The sequence below is a fragment of the Zalophus californianus genome, chromosome 14, assembly GCF_009762305.2.
Source record: "Zalophus californianus isolate mZalCal1 chromosome 14, mZalCal1.pri.v2, whole genome shotgun sequence".
Classification (NCBI taxonomy): Eukaryota; Metazoa; Chordata; class Mammalia; order Carnivora; family Otariidae; genus Zalophus; species Zalophus californianus.
Window position 1 is genome coordinate 25,779,306 of NC_045608.1, and position 16,631 is coordinate 25,795,936.

Below are 16,631 nucleotides of genomic sequence, written 5' to 3' on the forward strand. Positions count from 1 at the left end.
GTCATAAATAAATAGTAAACCCTCCCCCGCAAAAAAGAGAAAGGCGGGTCTCTCCAGACGGGTTCCTTGGGCTCCTGCTGTCCCGTGGGCCCTGAGCACCCCATGGCTGTGTCCTCCCCTTCGTACTGGAGCCTCTTTCGAAGGCTGGGTTCTCAGAAAGCTGGTGGCTCTGAGGTGGTCAGGGTCCTGCCGTGCAGAAACCAGCCTGACCTTCTGCTTGCCCCCGGGTCTTTTAGCGGCATTCCCCACCCTCCGGGCCAAGAGCAGAGCAGGGCTCAGGCTGGATTAAGGCAAGACCGGGGAAACATACCTGCGCCGCCGAGATTGGTTTTAAGAAGACAGAACATGCCTCCTACCGGGAAGATCCGTGTGGGCACAGCAAAGAGCTGTCGGAGGTCCTTTCACAAGGGCTGAGGGGGGACACGCACCTATTAGATGCCTGCTGTGTGCCACGTGCTGTTGCGAATGTGTGATCTGACTGGGCCGCCACTGCCCGCCTCTACACGGGGGATGGCGGTGCCCACTCTGGAGGTGAAGAGATGCCAGGAAAGCTACCTCAGGTAGTGGGCTAGAGTCAAGGTCGTGAAGAGCAGGAATCGGCCTCGTTCTCTTCAGGTCTGTCTGGGAGGTCTGAGCTCAAATTCTCTGCCCTCGAAAGTACCTGAATGAGGTGCCAGCCTGATAGTGTGATTCCTGGGCAGAGTGACCCAGTTGAACCAAGCTCTTATTCTACCATGTGCAGTATTTCTGGGAGAAGCGCCAGGCTCACAGCTGGTGTCGGATACCTCTGGGAGCCTTTCCAGATGCCTTGTTTCCCCTGGGATCCCAGGATTCCTGAGGGAAGGGCCTCCTCCCAGAATGTGTACGCCTGATGGGCCCAGGGCCTTCTGTGGTGCAGGTTAAGGACCACTCTACCCCATCTGTGGCTTGAGTCCATCTCTGGAGGACTTGCTTTCCGAGCTCAGCGTACCGCAGACCCTCATCGGGACCTGCCGGGTCTTCCGACTGGGCTGGCCGGTGACCGAGATAGAGGCCTGAGTGGGCAACTGGCAGCTCTGCCATTGGGGGTGTCTCGGGTGTGTGGATCCTGCCTCCTCCCATGGTGCCAGTGCCGGGGAAAGCAAGAGGGGAGCTGGGCCTGGTTCCCAAGCCTGGCTGGCTGAGGGGTGAGCATGGAGCCCGGACCAGGCTGTCACTCTGTGATGACAACTGGGATTATCACCATAGGTGGTAATTCCCACATGACAGTTTCAAGTTTCAGGTCAAGAGCCGAAGCTAGTCCTCTGTCGCCTCTTTCATCTGGACAGAGATCCTTGCTGGCTTGTTTTCTGGCTCGTTCCTCAGCTGTTCTCAAGGCCTTGTGCTCCACAGAGAGCCTGTGGCCTGTGGACTCTGAGCCCCAGGGGAATGGGGAAAGCTCTGCTCCCGCTGATCCTGGCTGCAGGAGACACCTGTGGGACGGAGGAGGGCCACAGCCTCCTTGGTAGACCAGCAATGGGCTGCTGAGAAGGGCGGAGTGGGGCTGCCGTTTGGAGCCCTGGTGGGCTTTGCAGCGGGCCAGATGGATGGGATCACCCTGCCAGGGTCACCCTCTGACCCATGGCGGCCTGAGGCCCGGTGGGTTCCATGGGTTCTGCTGACACATGGTTTGCGGCCCAGAGAAGAATCTTCCTAGTAGCCCCAAGCACGTGAGCTCCCACTCTCCACCACCACCCCCCGCCCCCGCCCCACAACCTTTCCCAAAGTGGAGCCTTCAGTCTTACAAGGAAGTAGAAGGTAATGCTGAGTACCCTAGGAGAAGTCAGGCAAGAGGTAATACGCGGTTTTCTGGAAAGGAGCTTCACAGGTTGGACCACATGAATAGCCGAGGCTTCTGATAATTATGATAAATGATGCTTATGTTTCTGGATGCCTCTTCCCTCTGGCAGGGGAAAGGTGACCTGCTCGTCACCCCCTCAGGGTGTGAGGGTGGAGTGTCATTATCCCCATTTCACTGGTGGGAACATCAAGAGATGAAACGAGCCTCCGAGTGGCCACGGTAATCCCAGTTTGTTTGTTGTCTTTTTCCCCCCGGCATGATGGAAGAAGGCCCTGGAGGTTGGATATGGCGGGGGGGTGGAGTCTGGAAACAGAGGAATTACATTTCCTTTTCCAAATGTGTAGGTCAAGGATGGTAAAGTTCCTGGCCACTTGATTCAAGTGCACAGAAGGGGAAAAGCCATTCTGTCCTAGACTTCGAGACCCTGCTGCCTCCTGGTCTGTTCCTTGGCTTTTGACATTGGGTGCATCTCAGGTTCTGGTGCAGAATATAAAATATCCCCCCTCACCCCTGCTGCCCCAGCTCACCTCCGGTTCATCCCCAGGATGCCTGAAGTCAGGGATCGAGCTCCGGGTGGGGCTAAACCCTCAGAACCTCCAGGAGGTGGCCTTGGCCAAGCACACCTGCCTGGCTGGATCCCTGCCTTTCAACTCAACTCATTAGCCGTGGGGCTCAGGGAATGTTGCTTCCAGTCCCAAACCTTCAACTTTCATGTGAGACAAGGTATCAGCTCCCTTGCAGTGGTGTGAGGACTTGAGGCCGAGCACCTGGACAGTGTCTGTTGCCGTGACTGTGTGTTGCCCCCACAGAGGTCTCAGAGCCCCTGACTCAGGCCAGCATCCCAGGTGCCTTCCCCTCTTTGCATCTAGAAGCCAGCGAACCTCTCAGGAGTGTCGTAGATTGGGGTAACCCAGGACTAGAGCAGAGGGGAGATTTGCAGACTAGCCCCCAAAACTGATCCAGAGCTATGCCTCTCCGGGGCAGGAATGTGGGCAAGACTCCCTTGTCTGGTGGGGAGTCTGTGACTCCCAGTGGAAAGAACCTGGGCCTTGGAAATCCACTGAGGATGGAACAGGGCTGCGGTAACGAAACCCCAGAGACTGGGGGGCTTAAACAACAGACGCTGGTTTGTCATAGTTCCAGAAGCTGGGAAGTCCCAGATCAGTGTGCTGGCCAAATCAGTTCTTGGTGGAGACCTTCTTCCGGACTTGAAGACATCTGCCTTCTTGCTGTGTCCTCACATATCAGAGAGAGAAAAAGAGCTCTGGTGTCTCTTCCTCTTAGAAGGACACTAATCCCATCATGGGGCCCTACTCTCTCAAAACTTCTCGTGAGGTTAGATTCTCATCCAAATCTAATTATCTCCCAAAGGCCCCACCTCCAAATACCATCACATTGGAGTTTAGTTAGGGCTTCAATATTTGAATTGCGGGGGGGACATGGACATTCAGCACATAACAGCCTCACAGGCATATCGTCAGTCTATTCCCAGTGTTGGTCTCTGACTTGTGGGTGCTGTGAGCTTGTCATTTTAATACCTTCAGTTTCCTTACGTGTGCATAAAGCCCCCTTTCGGAGCAGGATGAAGGGTGCAAAATGAGCTCCCCTTGTCAGGTCCTGAGGTCAGGAAGGAAGAAGGTGCTGGGGTTTCACTCAGGTCTCCCACCCTTCCTGTTCTGCACTTGAGGGAGGGGCAGTTGGCGGACTGTTGTGTGTGAGGGGTCCAGAATGCTTGGTTTCTAGAATTTCTGATTTGTACAGTTGCAAGATACCCTGGTAGTTCTGGTCTGTTCTTGAGTAGCACAGTCTGGGGCAAATCTGCAACAGCTTAGCTTCTGAGGGAGAGCAGCACTGGTTAAGAAGAGCCCAGGAGGCCGTGAATGTGTTGGGTGGCTGCAGGGTTGTGAGGCTCGGGGCTGGCCTGTTGCCCTCTGACCTCGTGAGGCACAGTGGCTGCTCTTTTCTTCTCTCTCTGCTGTCTTGAGTCCGGAATGTGGAGGTGCTGTGGATGCGCTGCTGAGCATGGACAGCCCCCGGGTGGCTGCAGCTGGCCGGCTGGACAGAGTCCCATTTCCATGAGGGGGTGAGTCATTGACCATGAAGACTCTGGGTGGGAAGCGGCTTCTCAGAGCCGGTACCTGATCTCCACAGTTACTCTATGTATTAGTTTCCTAGGGCTGCGTAACAAAGAACCACACACTGGATGGCTCCCACAAGAGACATTTATTGTCTCACAGTTATGGAAGCTGGAAGTCAGATTGAGGTATTGGCAGGGTTGGTTCCTTTTGAGGGCTGTAAGGGAGAATCTGTCCCAGGCCTCTTGTTTTTGTTTTTGGTTTTGTTTTGTTTTGTTGGTTTGTAGATGTTCACGTGACATTTTCTCTATCTGCTGGTCTGTCTTTAAATTTCCCTTTTCTGGGGCACCTGGGTGGCTCAGTCGGTTAAGCATCTGCCTTCGGCTTAGGTCATGATCCCAGGGTCCTGGGATCGAGCCCTGCATCGGGCTCCCTGCTCCACGGGAAGCCTGCTTCTCCCTCTCCCACTCCCACTGCTTGTGTTCCCTCTCTCACTGTGTCTCTCTCAAATGAAGAATTAAAAAAAAAAAAAAAAAGCCTCCGACTCTTGGTTTCGGCTCAGGTCATGATCTTGGGGTTGTGAGATTGAGCCCCACTGGGTTCTGTGCTCAGCACAGAGTCTTCTTGAGATTCTCTCTCTCCCTCTGCCCCTTCCCCTGCTTGTGCTCTTTCTCTCTCTTTCTAAGTAAGTAAATAAAATCTTAAAAAATAAAATAAAATAAATTTCCTTTTTCTATAAGGAAACATTTGTATTGGATTTGGGCCCAACCTAATGATCTCATTTGAACTTGGCAAAAAGACCATGTCTCCAAATAAGGTCACATTTGGATGTATTGGGAGTTAGGACTTCAATATGTAAATTTTGGCGGTGGGGAGACACGGTTAAGCGCATAACACTGTACTACTTTCTTCTTTTTTAAAGATTTCTAAACCTGGCTGATCTTTAGTTTTTTGTTTAGGGTTTGTTTTGGGGGTGGTTCACATAAAATTTACCATCTTAACTATTTTTAAATGTATAATTCAGTACTGTTAGACACATTTACATTGTCGTACAGCCATCGCCACCACTTATCTCCAGAACTTTTTCTTCATCCCAAACAGAAACTCTACACCCTGAGCAATAAGTGCCCCCTGCCCTTACCTCCCAGCCACTGACAGCCCACACTCTTATTTTCTGTCTCTATGAATGTGCCTGTTTTAGGTAACACGTATGTCATGGACTGAATATTTGTGTTCTCCCCCCCCCCCCCCCCCGCCGAATTCATATGTTGATTCCCTAACTTGCAACATGATATTTGTAGGTGGGGCCTTTGGGAGATAGATCAGGAGGACAGCCCTCATGATGGGATTACTGCCCTTATAAGAGGAGACCCAGCGAGAGCTAGCACCCTCTTTCTTTCCGCCCACCAAGACAAGGCCATATGAGCGCACAGCAAGAATGCATCTGTCTCCAAGCCAGGAAGAGAGCTCTTACCAGAACCCAGCCCTGCTGGTACCTTGATTGGCGACTTCCAGCTTCCAGGGCTGTGAGAAAATAAATTTCTGTTGTTTCATGGACTCAGTCTGTAGTATTTTGTTAAGGCAGCCCCAGCAAACTAATACATTCGTATCAATGGAATCATGGGGTGTTTGTCTTTTTGTGACTGTCTTATTTCACTTGGCATAATCTCCTCAAGGTTCACTGTGTGGTAGCATGTTGCAGGACTTCCTTTTTTTTTTAAGGCTGAGTAATACTCCATTGTACGTGTCCATTGCATTTTGTTGTTCATCCATCTGCCATTGGACACTTGGGATGCTTCTGCCTTTCCACCATTGGAAATGATGCTGCTGCGAATGTGGGTGTATGTGTACCTCCTTTCCTGAGTCTCCCCAGGCTTCCCAAGGTGGAGGTGGGGAAAGTGGGTGTTCCTCCTGCCCTTCTAAGCTCACCCCTGGTGAGCGCCTGCCCGTGGTCCAGCCCTGGCCTGGGCTCTGTACACTGACCACCAGAGCGGGGAAGCCCTTCCTTCCCACCATCTTTTCTCTCTTGCTCTCCACGTTTCCTCTTCAAAGTGGGAATAGAATGGGAGGGGGGTGCCCGCAGCTGTGCAGTGACCATGTGCCTCACTTCCCACTTTGCTCCCAGACCACGGTCCTGCCCTCAGTGCCATCCTCTCTTGAAGGGTTCTGCTCTCCTCTCCTGCCTTGTGCTCCCTACCCCCCATGACTCCTCTGGCCAATTGCCTGCAGCCAGGTCTTGGCCTTGGGTGCTAGAAACTCAGCGTCCCCTTTGCTTTTCCTCCTCTCCATGTGAGTCCGCTCAGTTTGGGCCTGTTCGTGGCATTTGATGTCGTGGTGTCCATTCCCCCTGAAACCAGGCCCTCGACCCATTCATCTGGAGTGACCATCACAGAAGCCTCCAGCTGGGTCCCTCCAGCTGGGTCCCAGCTGCAGCGCCACACCCAGATGTGCTACCAGAGTGTCACCTGCCTGTGTTCCCTGGGCCCCCTCTTGGTCCAGGCCTCCATGACCCTTGATACCTCCTAAATCATGCCTCAGGTCCTTGACCCAAAGCCCAAGGCTCTTCTCAGAATTACTCCTTCCCACTGCTCCTGCCTCATTCGCAGCTTATCGCCTTTCCCAGCCCTTCCTTGTTCATGAGCTCCCAGAAGCCCCTGCATGGGACACCTCTGCAGCCCCTCTCCTGGTTGAAGGCCCAGTGGTTCTTCCATCCCACACAGACCTCACCTCTTTGAAGCCCTTCTGGCCTCTCCCGGAGCCAGCCGTCTCTTCTCTGACCCCATGGCAGCACTTCTGGGCCACGGACAGCACCTGTAGTAGTCTCCTAGGGCTGCCGTTAACAAAGGGCCATAGCCTCATGGCTTAAAACGACGCGTATTGTGTGCTCCGCAGTTCTGGAGGCAGAAGTCCAAATCAAGGTGTATAGCAGGGTCATGCTCTCTGGAGGCTCTAGGGGAGAATCCTTCAATGCCGTTTCCAGTTCCTGGTGGCCCCGTGCATTCCTTGGCTTGTGGCCACATCATTTTAATCTCTGCCTCCAGCTTCACACAGCCTTCTCTTCTGTCTCTCATAAGGACACTTGTCATTAGATCTAGGGTTCATTGGATAATCCTGGGTGATCGCATCTCAGAGTCCTGAACTTAGTTACATCTGTAAGGACTCTTACCAAAATAAGTTCCCTTCATGCATTCCAGGTGTTAGGCTGTGGATGTATCTTTTGGGGGCCACCATTCAGCCCACTGTAGTGTCCTTCCCACCTTCATGTTCTGGGGGGGGAGCCAGTGTCTGCCTCTCTCACTTCATTAGTTCTTGGAGTAGTTACTTCCTTGGGGAGATGGTCTCTGCTGCCCTGCCTGAGGGTCTGAGTGCCCCCTGTGGGTAGCTTTGCCATGATGCACATGTCATGTGACTCCTGGGATTCTGCTGGCTCCTAGAGGCCGGGGCTGGGGCTGTGGTGCCTGGCGTCACATACCCAGCACAGTGCCCAGCAGAAAATAGAAGTGCCATACATCTTGGCTGAATGTTGGGTACTCGCTAAATACATCAGCTTGATTGTCTGAGGCCAAACTGCCTCCAGGAAATCTTTCTGAACCTTGTTGAAGAATCTAGGTGGTGCTAAAGAATAATAATCACATCATCCAGCGGCGGATGGCTCCAGCTTCCCAACTGGTGTTCCTGCCTCTGCCTGCCCCACCCTGGCGGCATCTGGTTCCGGCCCCAGGCCCAGAACACAAGCGATCTTCCCCTCCTCAAGGATCGAAGAGCTCTAGGCACAGGTGGGTCCTTGAAGACAGAAGAAAATCTTTTAACAGCTCTCTTGATGCTGATTGGGGAGTCCTTGTCTGCCCACACTGGCGGCATGCAGTCTTTATTGCTAAAAGTCACCCGCAACATTGACCTTGTGGTGATTCAGTCTCCAACTAGCTGGAACCCAAACCCCGGTTGGAAGAGCTATTGTGTTAGTCAGCCTGTCTCCTCCAAGAGAGCTCAGCCTTGTTCAGGGCATCTAGAGCTGCCTGGAGCTGAGGCATCAGGCCATGAGCCGGGCAGGTTCAGGCCCTTCCCAGCTGGCATTTTCTGGCCTGTCGGGGAGACTTGATTAGCCCCAGGGCCTTCTGTGTACCCCACGCTGGTCTGGACCGTGACCTCCCACTACCCGGGCAGCCAGGGCTTTCCACACTAGCCTGGTGATGTCATTGTTGAATGGCAGCACAGAGGCTGAAAGCCCCCAGGATCCTAGGACTCTTCACCCCCAGAACCAGGGGCTCTGACAGCAGGCCTCTCGCCAGGGTACAGTGTCCAACTGGATGGGGGGCGTCTTGTTTATAAAGAATTTTGACCCCCCCTTGGTGTAGATGCAAGAAGGGACAGCTGCCAGCCTGAGGGTAGAGGAGAAAGCAGAAAAACCACCCAAACCAACCAGATACCTTAGAAATTAAAGCAGCCTGTGTCTGCCTGTGGGTGGCCTGGAGTTACGGTGCCAGGCAGTACTGACGTCTGTCCGGAATGATGTTCTTGGTCTTCAGGAAACAGCTGGATGATGTTCCGGGTTCCCTGTTTTAACAGAGGAAAACAGATCTTTTTTTTTTTTTTTTTTTTTTTGAGGTGAAATGACATAAAACTAAACATTTCAAAGCAAACAACTCATCATTTAGTGTATTCAGTATTGTGAGACCACCACCTCTGGTTAGTTCCCAGACACCTCCGTCACCCCAGAAGGCAACCCCATACTCATTAAGGATCTACTTTCTGTCTCTATGGATTTGTCTCTTCTGGACATCTCATATAAATGGAATTGGACAAGCTGTGGTCTTTTATGATTTGCCTTCACTCAGCATCCTGTCTTTGAGGCTCGTCCATGTGATTGCCTGTATCGGTATTAACTTCCTTTTGAAGGCTGAATGATATCCCGTTGTAGAGATGCACCCCAACTTATTTATCCACTCGTCAGTTGATGGACATTTGGGTGGTTTTACCTTTTGGCTGTTGTGAATAATGCTGCTTGAACATAGCTTGAGTTATCCCGGTACGAGTTTGGCTTTGAACACCTGTTCTCACTCCTTTGGGTTATAGGTCTTGGAGAGGAATCGCCGCGTCATATGTGTCTAAAAGCCTCGGTCTTTTAGAAATGTCTTCCAAAAGTGCCCAGATAGGCAAGTCACACAGGTGGACCCAGGCATAGTTAGGCTCCACCTCTTCCTCTCTCAGAGACTCCTTTTCTTGTCTGAAAAATGAGCATTTAGAAGTTCCTGTCCAGTGGGCGCCTGGGTGGCTCAGTTGGTTGAGTGACTGCCTTCGGCCCAGGTCATGATCCTGGAGTCCCGGGATCGAGTCCCGCATCGGGCTCCCTGCTCAGCGGGGAGTCTGCTTCTCCCTCAGACCCTCCCCCATCTCATGCTCTCTCTCTCTCTCTCTCTCTCAAATAAATAAATAAAATCTTTAAAAAAAAAAAAAGAAGTTCCTGTCCAGTAAGGGGTCAGGGTGGATTCAAGGAGATCGGCGTTGTGCCTTGCCCAGAGGAAGTGCCCGGCAAAAGGGTAGCAGGTAATTTGCAAAAATACCCGCTTGCTCTGGCACATTTGAGGCTTTTCTACTGTTTGGGAAACTCGCTTCCTTGAAGCGCCACAGATATTCTCTGACTGCACCCGGGATTCTGCCACATAATAAAGAAGCCAGCGGAGCCCCAGGACCCGCGGCCAATCGTGCAGATAGAATCTGCTCCAAGCGCACAGGGTGGTGGGAGGAAGGCTCGAGGCTGTGCATGAGCGTGCCGGCCAGAGCCAGCTTGGATCTGTGGAAGCCGTGTGCCCTTTGGTGAGACCTGGCTCTTTCTGTCTCAACCAAGGTTTTTCTGATTCTCTCCCGGAGGCGCGATGCCTAGCTGGTCGGACACCCCCAAGGACGTGAGCTGCTGTCTGGAATTCACCAGCCCCATGACACCGTTAGCACTGTGCTGGATGCCTGCGACCCAGGAGAGGTGCAGGCCCCAGAGAGGGGGGCCAGAGCGGGGATAGCAGGGCTTCTGCAGATGTGATGAGGTGGGGGGCCCAGTGCCTGCCTCTGCAGAAACCTGCCCACGGCAGCTGGCCAGCCACCAGAAGGAAGATGGTGTTTGAGCCTCTTTTACCTCGGTAAATAAATACGGCCCAGCCCTTCCCTGACAGTTTAAACACCCTGCCTCGGTCTTAATGCGTGATTGAGTTCCTCCCACCCCTACCCAAGTTCCCGGGGTCCCTTCTTCTATTCTCTTGACCCTGGTATGTGTTTGTCAGGATCCTTCCCCTGGACATTTCCAGCTGTTTCCATGTCTATTCTGGGATGGGAGGGCTGGGAACATAACCTTTGTTCCTCCTGAGGATTTGCTCCAGGCTCTCATCTTGGGGTGCATTGGTCAGAGGGTGGGACAGGAGCTGGGATCTGGGCTCCGTGCCTGTGGCAGCAGCTAGGCCACAGAAGCAAGATCTGCGGACCCTCCAGGTACTTTGGGGTCCAGCTGGGCCTCCTCTGCTTGGCTACAGCCGGGAGACCTGTGGCCGGTGGTCTGAGCTTGGTTCTACACACATTTCCCGGCAACTCTTGCGGCAGAGACCCCAGCAGGGCCTGGCAGAGGCCTTGTCGTGAGACCCATGCTTCCTGGCTCACAGATAAGAAAATGAGGAAGGAGTGTCGAAGTTACTGGAGCTGTTTGATCCAAGGCTGGGCTAAGGGAAAGACAGGCTATGGGGAGCGGCTGGCGGCCCCTTGAGAGGCTGACAGGACCGAGGCTGGGCTAAGGGCATTCGGTGCTTGGAGGGCGGAAACACTGTGGCCCTCTGAGGACAGGGAGGACGGCCGCTGCAGGGCTGTGGGCGCGTGTGGTGCTGTTGTCCTGAGGGGTCCTGCTCCGGCCCTGGGTGTGACCTGTGATTGCCAGAGTCTTCTGGGCTGGCAGGGATCTCATCCAGCCTGGGTCGGGAAGATGCGGGTGGACAGGGGCGTGTCCTGGAAAAGGTGATGTGTAAACTCTGAGAGTAGAGGGATAGCTGCTGGGAACTGTGGCTGTGACAGACACCCGGGCTCCTTTGAAGGCTGCATTTACGGGGCGTGAGCAAGGCCTTCCTTTCTTGTCCTTGGTTATTAAACACGCACACGGAAGACTATAGTGAAGCCCGGGGACCCACCACCCAGCCCGCTCTCATCAGCTCAGGGAGCACACTGCTTGCAAGTTTTGATTCTGTGCGTATCTTAGATGTGGTTGCCAGGGGCTGTTGGCGATGAAGGGGACGAAAGGAAGCTCCCCTGGGCTCTCCCAGCTCAGCTACCCACGCATTGCCCCTGTCCGGGAGGTACCTTAGGGATGTGTGCGTGTGGTTTGTACTTGTTACGAAACATAAAATGGAACATTTTCATCACTCGGAAGCATACTGTTCGGTGGCATTAAGCACATTCACACGGTGGTGCAGCCGTCAACACCGTCCCTCTCCAGCACTTTTTCATCTTCCCAGACTGCAACTCTGTCCCCACAAAACAACAACTCCCCATTCCCTCCACCCCCAGGCCCTGGCAGCCACCATTCTCCTCTCCGTCTCCATGAATCGACTATTCCAGGTGCCTCCTATAAGTGGACTCACACAGCAAATTTGTCATTTTGTGACGGGCTTATTTCCCTTAGCGTAATGTCCTCAAGGCTCATCCGTGTGATGGCATGTGTCAGAATTACCTTGCGTTTTAAGGCTAAGTAATATTCCATTGTATATCCATACCACATCTTGCTTATCCATTCATCCGTCAGTGGATACTTGAGTTGTTTCCATAGTTTGGCTCTTGGGAATGATGTTGCTAGGAACACGGGTGTGCAAGTATCTATTTGAGTCCCTGCTTTGAGTTCTTTTAAGTGTATACCCAGGCGTGGAATTACCTGATCATACAGTACTTCTACATTTAATTTTTTAAGGGACTTTTTAAAAAGATTTTCTTTATTTACTTGAGAAAGAGAGAGAGAACGCAAGTGGGTAAGCATGAGTGGGGGGAGGGGCAGAGAGAGAGAGGGAGAAGCAGGTTCCCCACTGAGCAGGGAGCCCGATGCCAGACTCGATCCCAGGACCCTGGGACCATGACCCGAGCCGAAGGCAGACGGCCAACTGACTGAGCCCCCCAGGGGCCCCGAGGAATTTTTTTTTTTCTTAACCAGGGTTGTCCTTGAGGTGTGAGAAGTGGATGTGATCTGGGCTGACTGGGACTTTTTCATCCCACTTGGCAGGGATGGGGGTGGCTCCCTTTTTTCCTTGCATCAAAGACTAGATTTTAGATTTGCAGAGCACTAGGATTGTAGCCGCTAAGCCGACTGGCATGGGGAGGAGGAGGAGGTTTTGGATTTCACTGTGCACGTCCCTCTTCCACGCTAAGCCAGCCGCTGCCTGCCGGCTCTGGATGGGCCTCGTTCCCCACCCCACCCCCGCCCTCCTCCCTGCTGGTTAGCTGCTCTGTAGATGAGCCCTCATTCCCTGAGCCTCTTGTCGCTGTGGGATCGCAGGCGCACCCCCTCTGAAACCAGTAGTTGCTTTCAGCTTTGGGTAGAACTTTGCAGGAAGCACCAGGCTTAACTCGGCCACCAGGTGCCCAGTCCTTCGAGGCAGTGAGACCCAGAGAGGTTTTCCCACCGGATATTCCTGGTAGAAGAGGGGAGAGCAAGGCCCCTCTCCCACTTTGCTCTGGTTCTAGGAAAATGGCAGCTCCCAAAGCCCCCCCAGGAATATACCTGATGCTTGAGGAGGTATGGGGACCCCAGGAGAGAAAAACTGCAGTGTGAGAGAAAGACAGGTCCCTGTGTGCCACTTAGGGAAAGGAGGCTTTTCTCCTCGCCTGTCACATTTGCACTAGAGCAGACTGGGGGTTCTGGATTAGCTGGGACAATGGGCTGAAGCCCCCGGTGGAATGTGGCCCAGCAGTGACCAGCCATCCGGAACCCAGACTTCAGAGTGTCAATTCCTCGGACGTCAGTGTGGGGAGATGTGTCAGAGTGGGAAGCGGCTGGGTTCTGAGTTGCCCTGATCCTCATAGTTACCCTGTTGGGTCCAGCTGTGGAATCTGGTTTCTCAGTCTCACCCGGTGGAGGTGAAGTGTCCACATCACAGTCAATGGCCCCACACAACCCTGGCTGGCAAACCTTCACTAGGCAGTTGGTTTTGCATGGGGTTTTAATCAGGATGTTGCTAAGCTAGCACTTTGTTTTGCCACTGTGGAGTCTTGCAGTATTTGGAGTGAGCCCTGGGCCCCCGAGTCTGACCCTAAAGTTCTTCCTTGGGGCATCACTTGGTATTAGTTTGACCTGGGACACGAGCTCAGTGTAGTCATAGGCATGAAGAGTTTAAAGTTTCTTCGACAAGCTGTGTGGGCAGTGAAAATTCTGAGCTAAGGTAAAAGCCAGGTCCAGAGGAGAAGTGGGAAGCAGAGGAAGGAAGCTGTTGAAGGAGGTGAGGTCAGCAGGTAGGCAGGGCATGGCTGGCTGACCTTAATAATGACATAATGGAGCCAGCCTCCATCCATTTAGTTTAGGCCACACACCTGTTTATAAAGTCAGGAAAACGGAGACACGGACACCTTAAGTGACCTGCACTAATTCTCACAGGTCTGTAGCAACCTGGACAGGACCAGAGCCTCACTTCTGGGAAATTCACACCACAGCCTGTAGAACCGGCCCACCTGCCCCCCGCCCCCCCCCCCCAGGACGTGTCCTGGGTTGCAGAAATAAGAGTAAAGACCCCTGGGGCCCAAGGGGATCATTCAGGCTACCTGTGAGGAAGGCATCTGGCAGCCAAAGTCTTCTGTCCAGGGCCCGGACTGCCCTTGGAAGCAGCTCCCATGAAGGGCAAGTTTTCAGTAGGGGCTGCTATGATATAAGGTTCATATCATGGATGTCGAGTGAACAGGAAGTCCTCTGTGTTCACTTTGGTTTAAAAAAAAAAAATCCGGGGCCCCTGGGTGGCTCAGTCGTTAAGCGTCTGCCTTCGGCTCAGGTCATGGTCCCAGGGTCCTGGGATTGAGCCCCGCATCGGGCTCCCTGCTCCGCGGGAAGCCTGCTTCTCCCTCTCCTACTCCCCCTGCTTGTGTCTCTGTCAAATAATTAAAAAATAAATCTTAAAAAAAAAAAAAATCTGTGATTGCCACAAAAGGAAGTGGATGCTGAAGTCAGACCTGTTTGGGGGGTGGAGTGTGGGGCTAGAGTTCTGTATGAACAGGGTTTGTGCTTTTTAATACATTTAAACCCTCCCCATCTGTCCTCAGGGATGCTAGGCAAGAGCTAGTTGAATGCCTTTACAGATGCCTAGGAGAAGAGACAGAACTTGGCCTTGGCTTCTGACTGTCCTGGTAGGACAGTACAAACCCCAGCAGGGCTGAGCATTGATAGCCCACATGGTGATGGTACCACGAGCCCCCAAGGTAGCCCATGGATTAGGGAGACCAGAGGACCTCAGTTCAGCTTGTTAGGGGGCAGGGTAGGAGCCCCCCCAGCTCTGAGGGTCCCCCAGCCTGTCTGCTAGCCTCTGCTGGGACCCTCCTGTGGACACACACAGCAGTAGAGCGCGGCTGCACCTGTACGGGGGCAGCAGGGACGCAGTGTGGCCCAGCAGGACAGCACGGTGCCGGGCATCGGCTCCTGCCAGTGCGGCCGGCTCAGCCCTGCTCCTGCCGGAACCGCTGGGAAGCCTTTGCAGCCACCAGGGCCCAGACCTCCCTGAGTGTCTCATTCCATGGGTCTCTCTCGTTTTTGAAGCTCCCCAGGTGGCACTAACGTGTAGCCAGGGCTAAGGACACCTGCAATAGGGCATGTGACCTGCTGGCCGCCGGACGTGGAGGATGTGGGAGAGGCAGAGGTGTGAAGAAGCTGGGGTCTGGGTGGATAAGTCGCACCGGGCACTGGCAGCCCTCAGAGCCGGATGTGGTGAGCACCTGGTCACTCCAGCCACGGCAGCTCTCGGCTGCCACGTGGAAAAAACTGGAAACAGTCCCCCTCTAGAATTGCTGGGTTGCCTCTGGAAGCCTGTGCCTGCCTGGCCCAGGGGGTACGGGTGCCACCAGCAACTGGAGCCTGAGCCCCAGACTGGGTATGCTTGGTGGCGGAAGTTGTTGGAAACCGGTACATAAACACTGCAGAGGCCACCTGTGGTGGTGACATTTGGACAAGGCTGGTTGCTGGTGAGTCGTGCTGAAGGTGACGTAACCCAATCGAGATGGCCTCTCGGAAATCCCATGGGCCGTGAAGGCGCCCTTTGGAAGCAGTTAAGAAGTGACCCTCACATGAGGCTTGGAGCAGACTGGGCCCTTGTGGGTTAATGTCTTGGTGAGGATGCACTGAATTAGAACAGTTCTGAAAACAGAGCTACAAAAGGCAGATGAGGGACGTCTGGGTGGCTCGGTTGGTTAAGCATCTGCCTTCGGCTCAGGTCATGATCCCAGGGTCTTGGGATTGAATCCCAGATCCAGCTCCCTGCTCAGTGAGGAGCCTGCTTCTCCCTCTCCCACTGCCGCTCATGCTCTCTCTCTCTATCTCAAATAAATATCTTTTTAAAAAATTAAAAAGAAAGTAAAGAAAAGAAAGGCAGGCTAAGGGGTATGGGTTTTGTGATTTAACCAGGGAGGAAGGGCAACTGTCTTCAGGTGCCTTTAGGATGGAGGGGTCCTTCTCTATAACTAGATTGCCCCGAACAGCAGGGAGCCGGCTATAGGGTAGGCCACTCTGTCCTCACAGGGATACTCAGACTGGAGTAAAGGTGGTCTGGGATTTTTTTTTTTTTAAGATTTTATTGGTTTTTTTGACAGAGAGAGACACAGCAAGAGAGGGAACACAAGCAGGGGGAGTGGGAGAGGGAGAAGCAGGCTTCCCGAGGAGCAGGGAGCCCGATGTGGGGCTCGATCCCAGGACCCTGGGATCACGACCTGAGCCGAAGGCAGACGCTTAACGACTGAGCCACCCAGGCGCCCCTGTGGTCTGGGATTTTGCCAGACCAGATGGGAAGTGGGCTGAGAGTCAGCCAAGGGACCAGGGTGGAGTGAGAGGAAGGGGCTACAGTGCCCTTTCCCTGCGTTGGGCCTGGCAGGCCTGGGGCACTGCTCACGGTGGCCGGGGCTTACGCTTGAACTGGCATCATCTGTGCTCCTTGCCCCATCAGATCCCCATGGACCAGTGCACAAGGACCATCCCTGATAGCAAGATGCTAGCTAGCATTTGGGGTCCATATTCCTCTAGCGGCTCAGGCCCACCCCCAGGACAAGCACAGATGTGCCCCAGACAGTGTCCTTGCAAGCCCAGTCTCCATCTGGGGAGTGTGCCACTCTTTTGGCCCTACCTCGCCCTATGGTCTTTGCTCAGCTGGTTGTGAAGGTGAGAACCAGGTGAGGTCAGCCTACCTGAGGTCCTTGTTCAACACCTTTGGGTAACAGACATCATCAGCCAAGTGCCTGCCGGGACAGGTGGGGTGTGGACCCTCCCAGGCGGCTGGCCCTCCAGCCCCCTCTCCCTGTCTCTAACACAGCTGCTTTTCTACACACACAGATGCGTCGTTTGGAACGCCACCTGGGTACGGCTGTGCTGCGGACCGGGCCGAGGAGCAGCGCCGGCACCAGGACGGGCTGCCCTACATCGATGACTCGCCCTCCTCCTCACCCCACCTTGGCAGCAAGGGCAGGGGCAGCCGGGATGCGCTGGCCTCGGGAGCCCTGGAGTCCACCAAAGCGGTGAGTCCCAGGGTGGTAGGGCC

At 53.9% G+C, this 16,631-nt stretch overlaps 1 protein-coding gene across 1 annotated transcript in view; it reads left to right on the forward strand.

Moving 5' to 3' along the window:
• The window catches only part of BCR (BCR activator of RhoGEF and GTPase), a 119,166-nt gene that overhangs the window by 46,093 nt on the left and 56,442 nt on the right, over nt 1-16,631 (forward strand). The window contains exon 2 of the mRNA XM_027575416.2: nt 16,427-16,608. Within this exon, the coding sequence (XP_027431217.1) occupies nt 16,427-16,608 (182 nt within the window). The remainder of the gene's footprint in view (nt 1-16,426; nt 16,609-16,631) is intronic.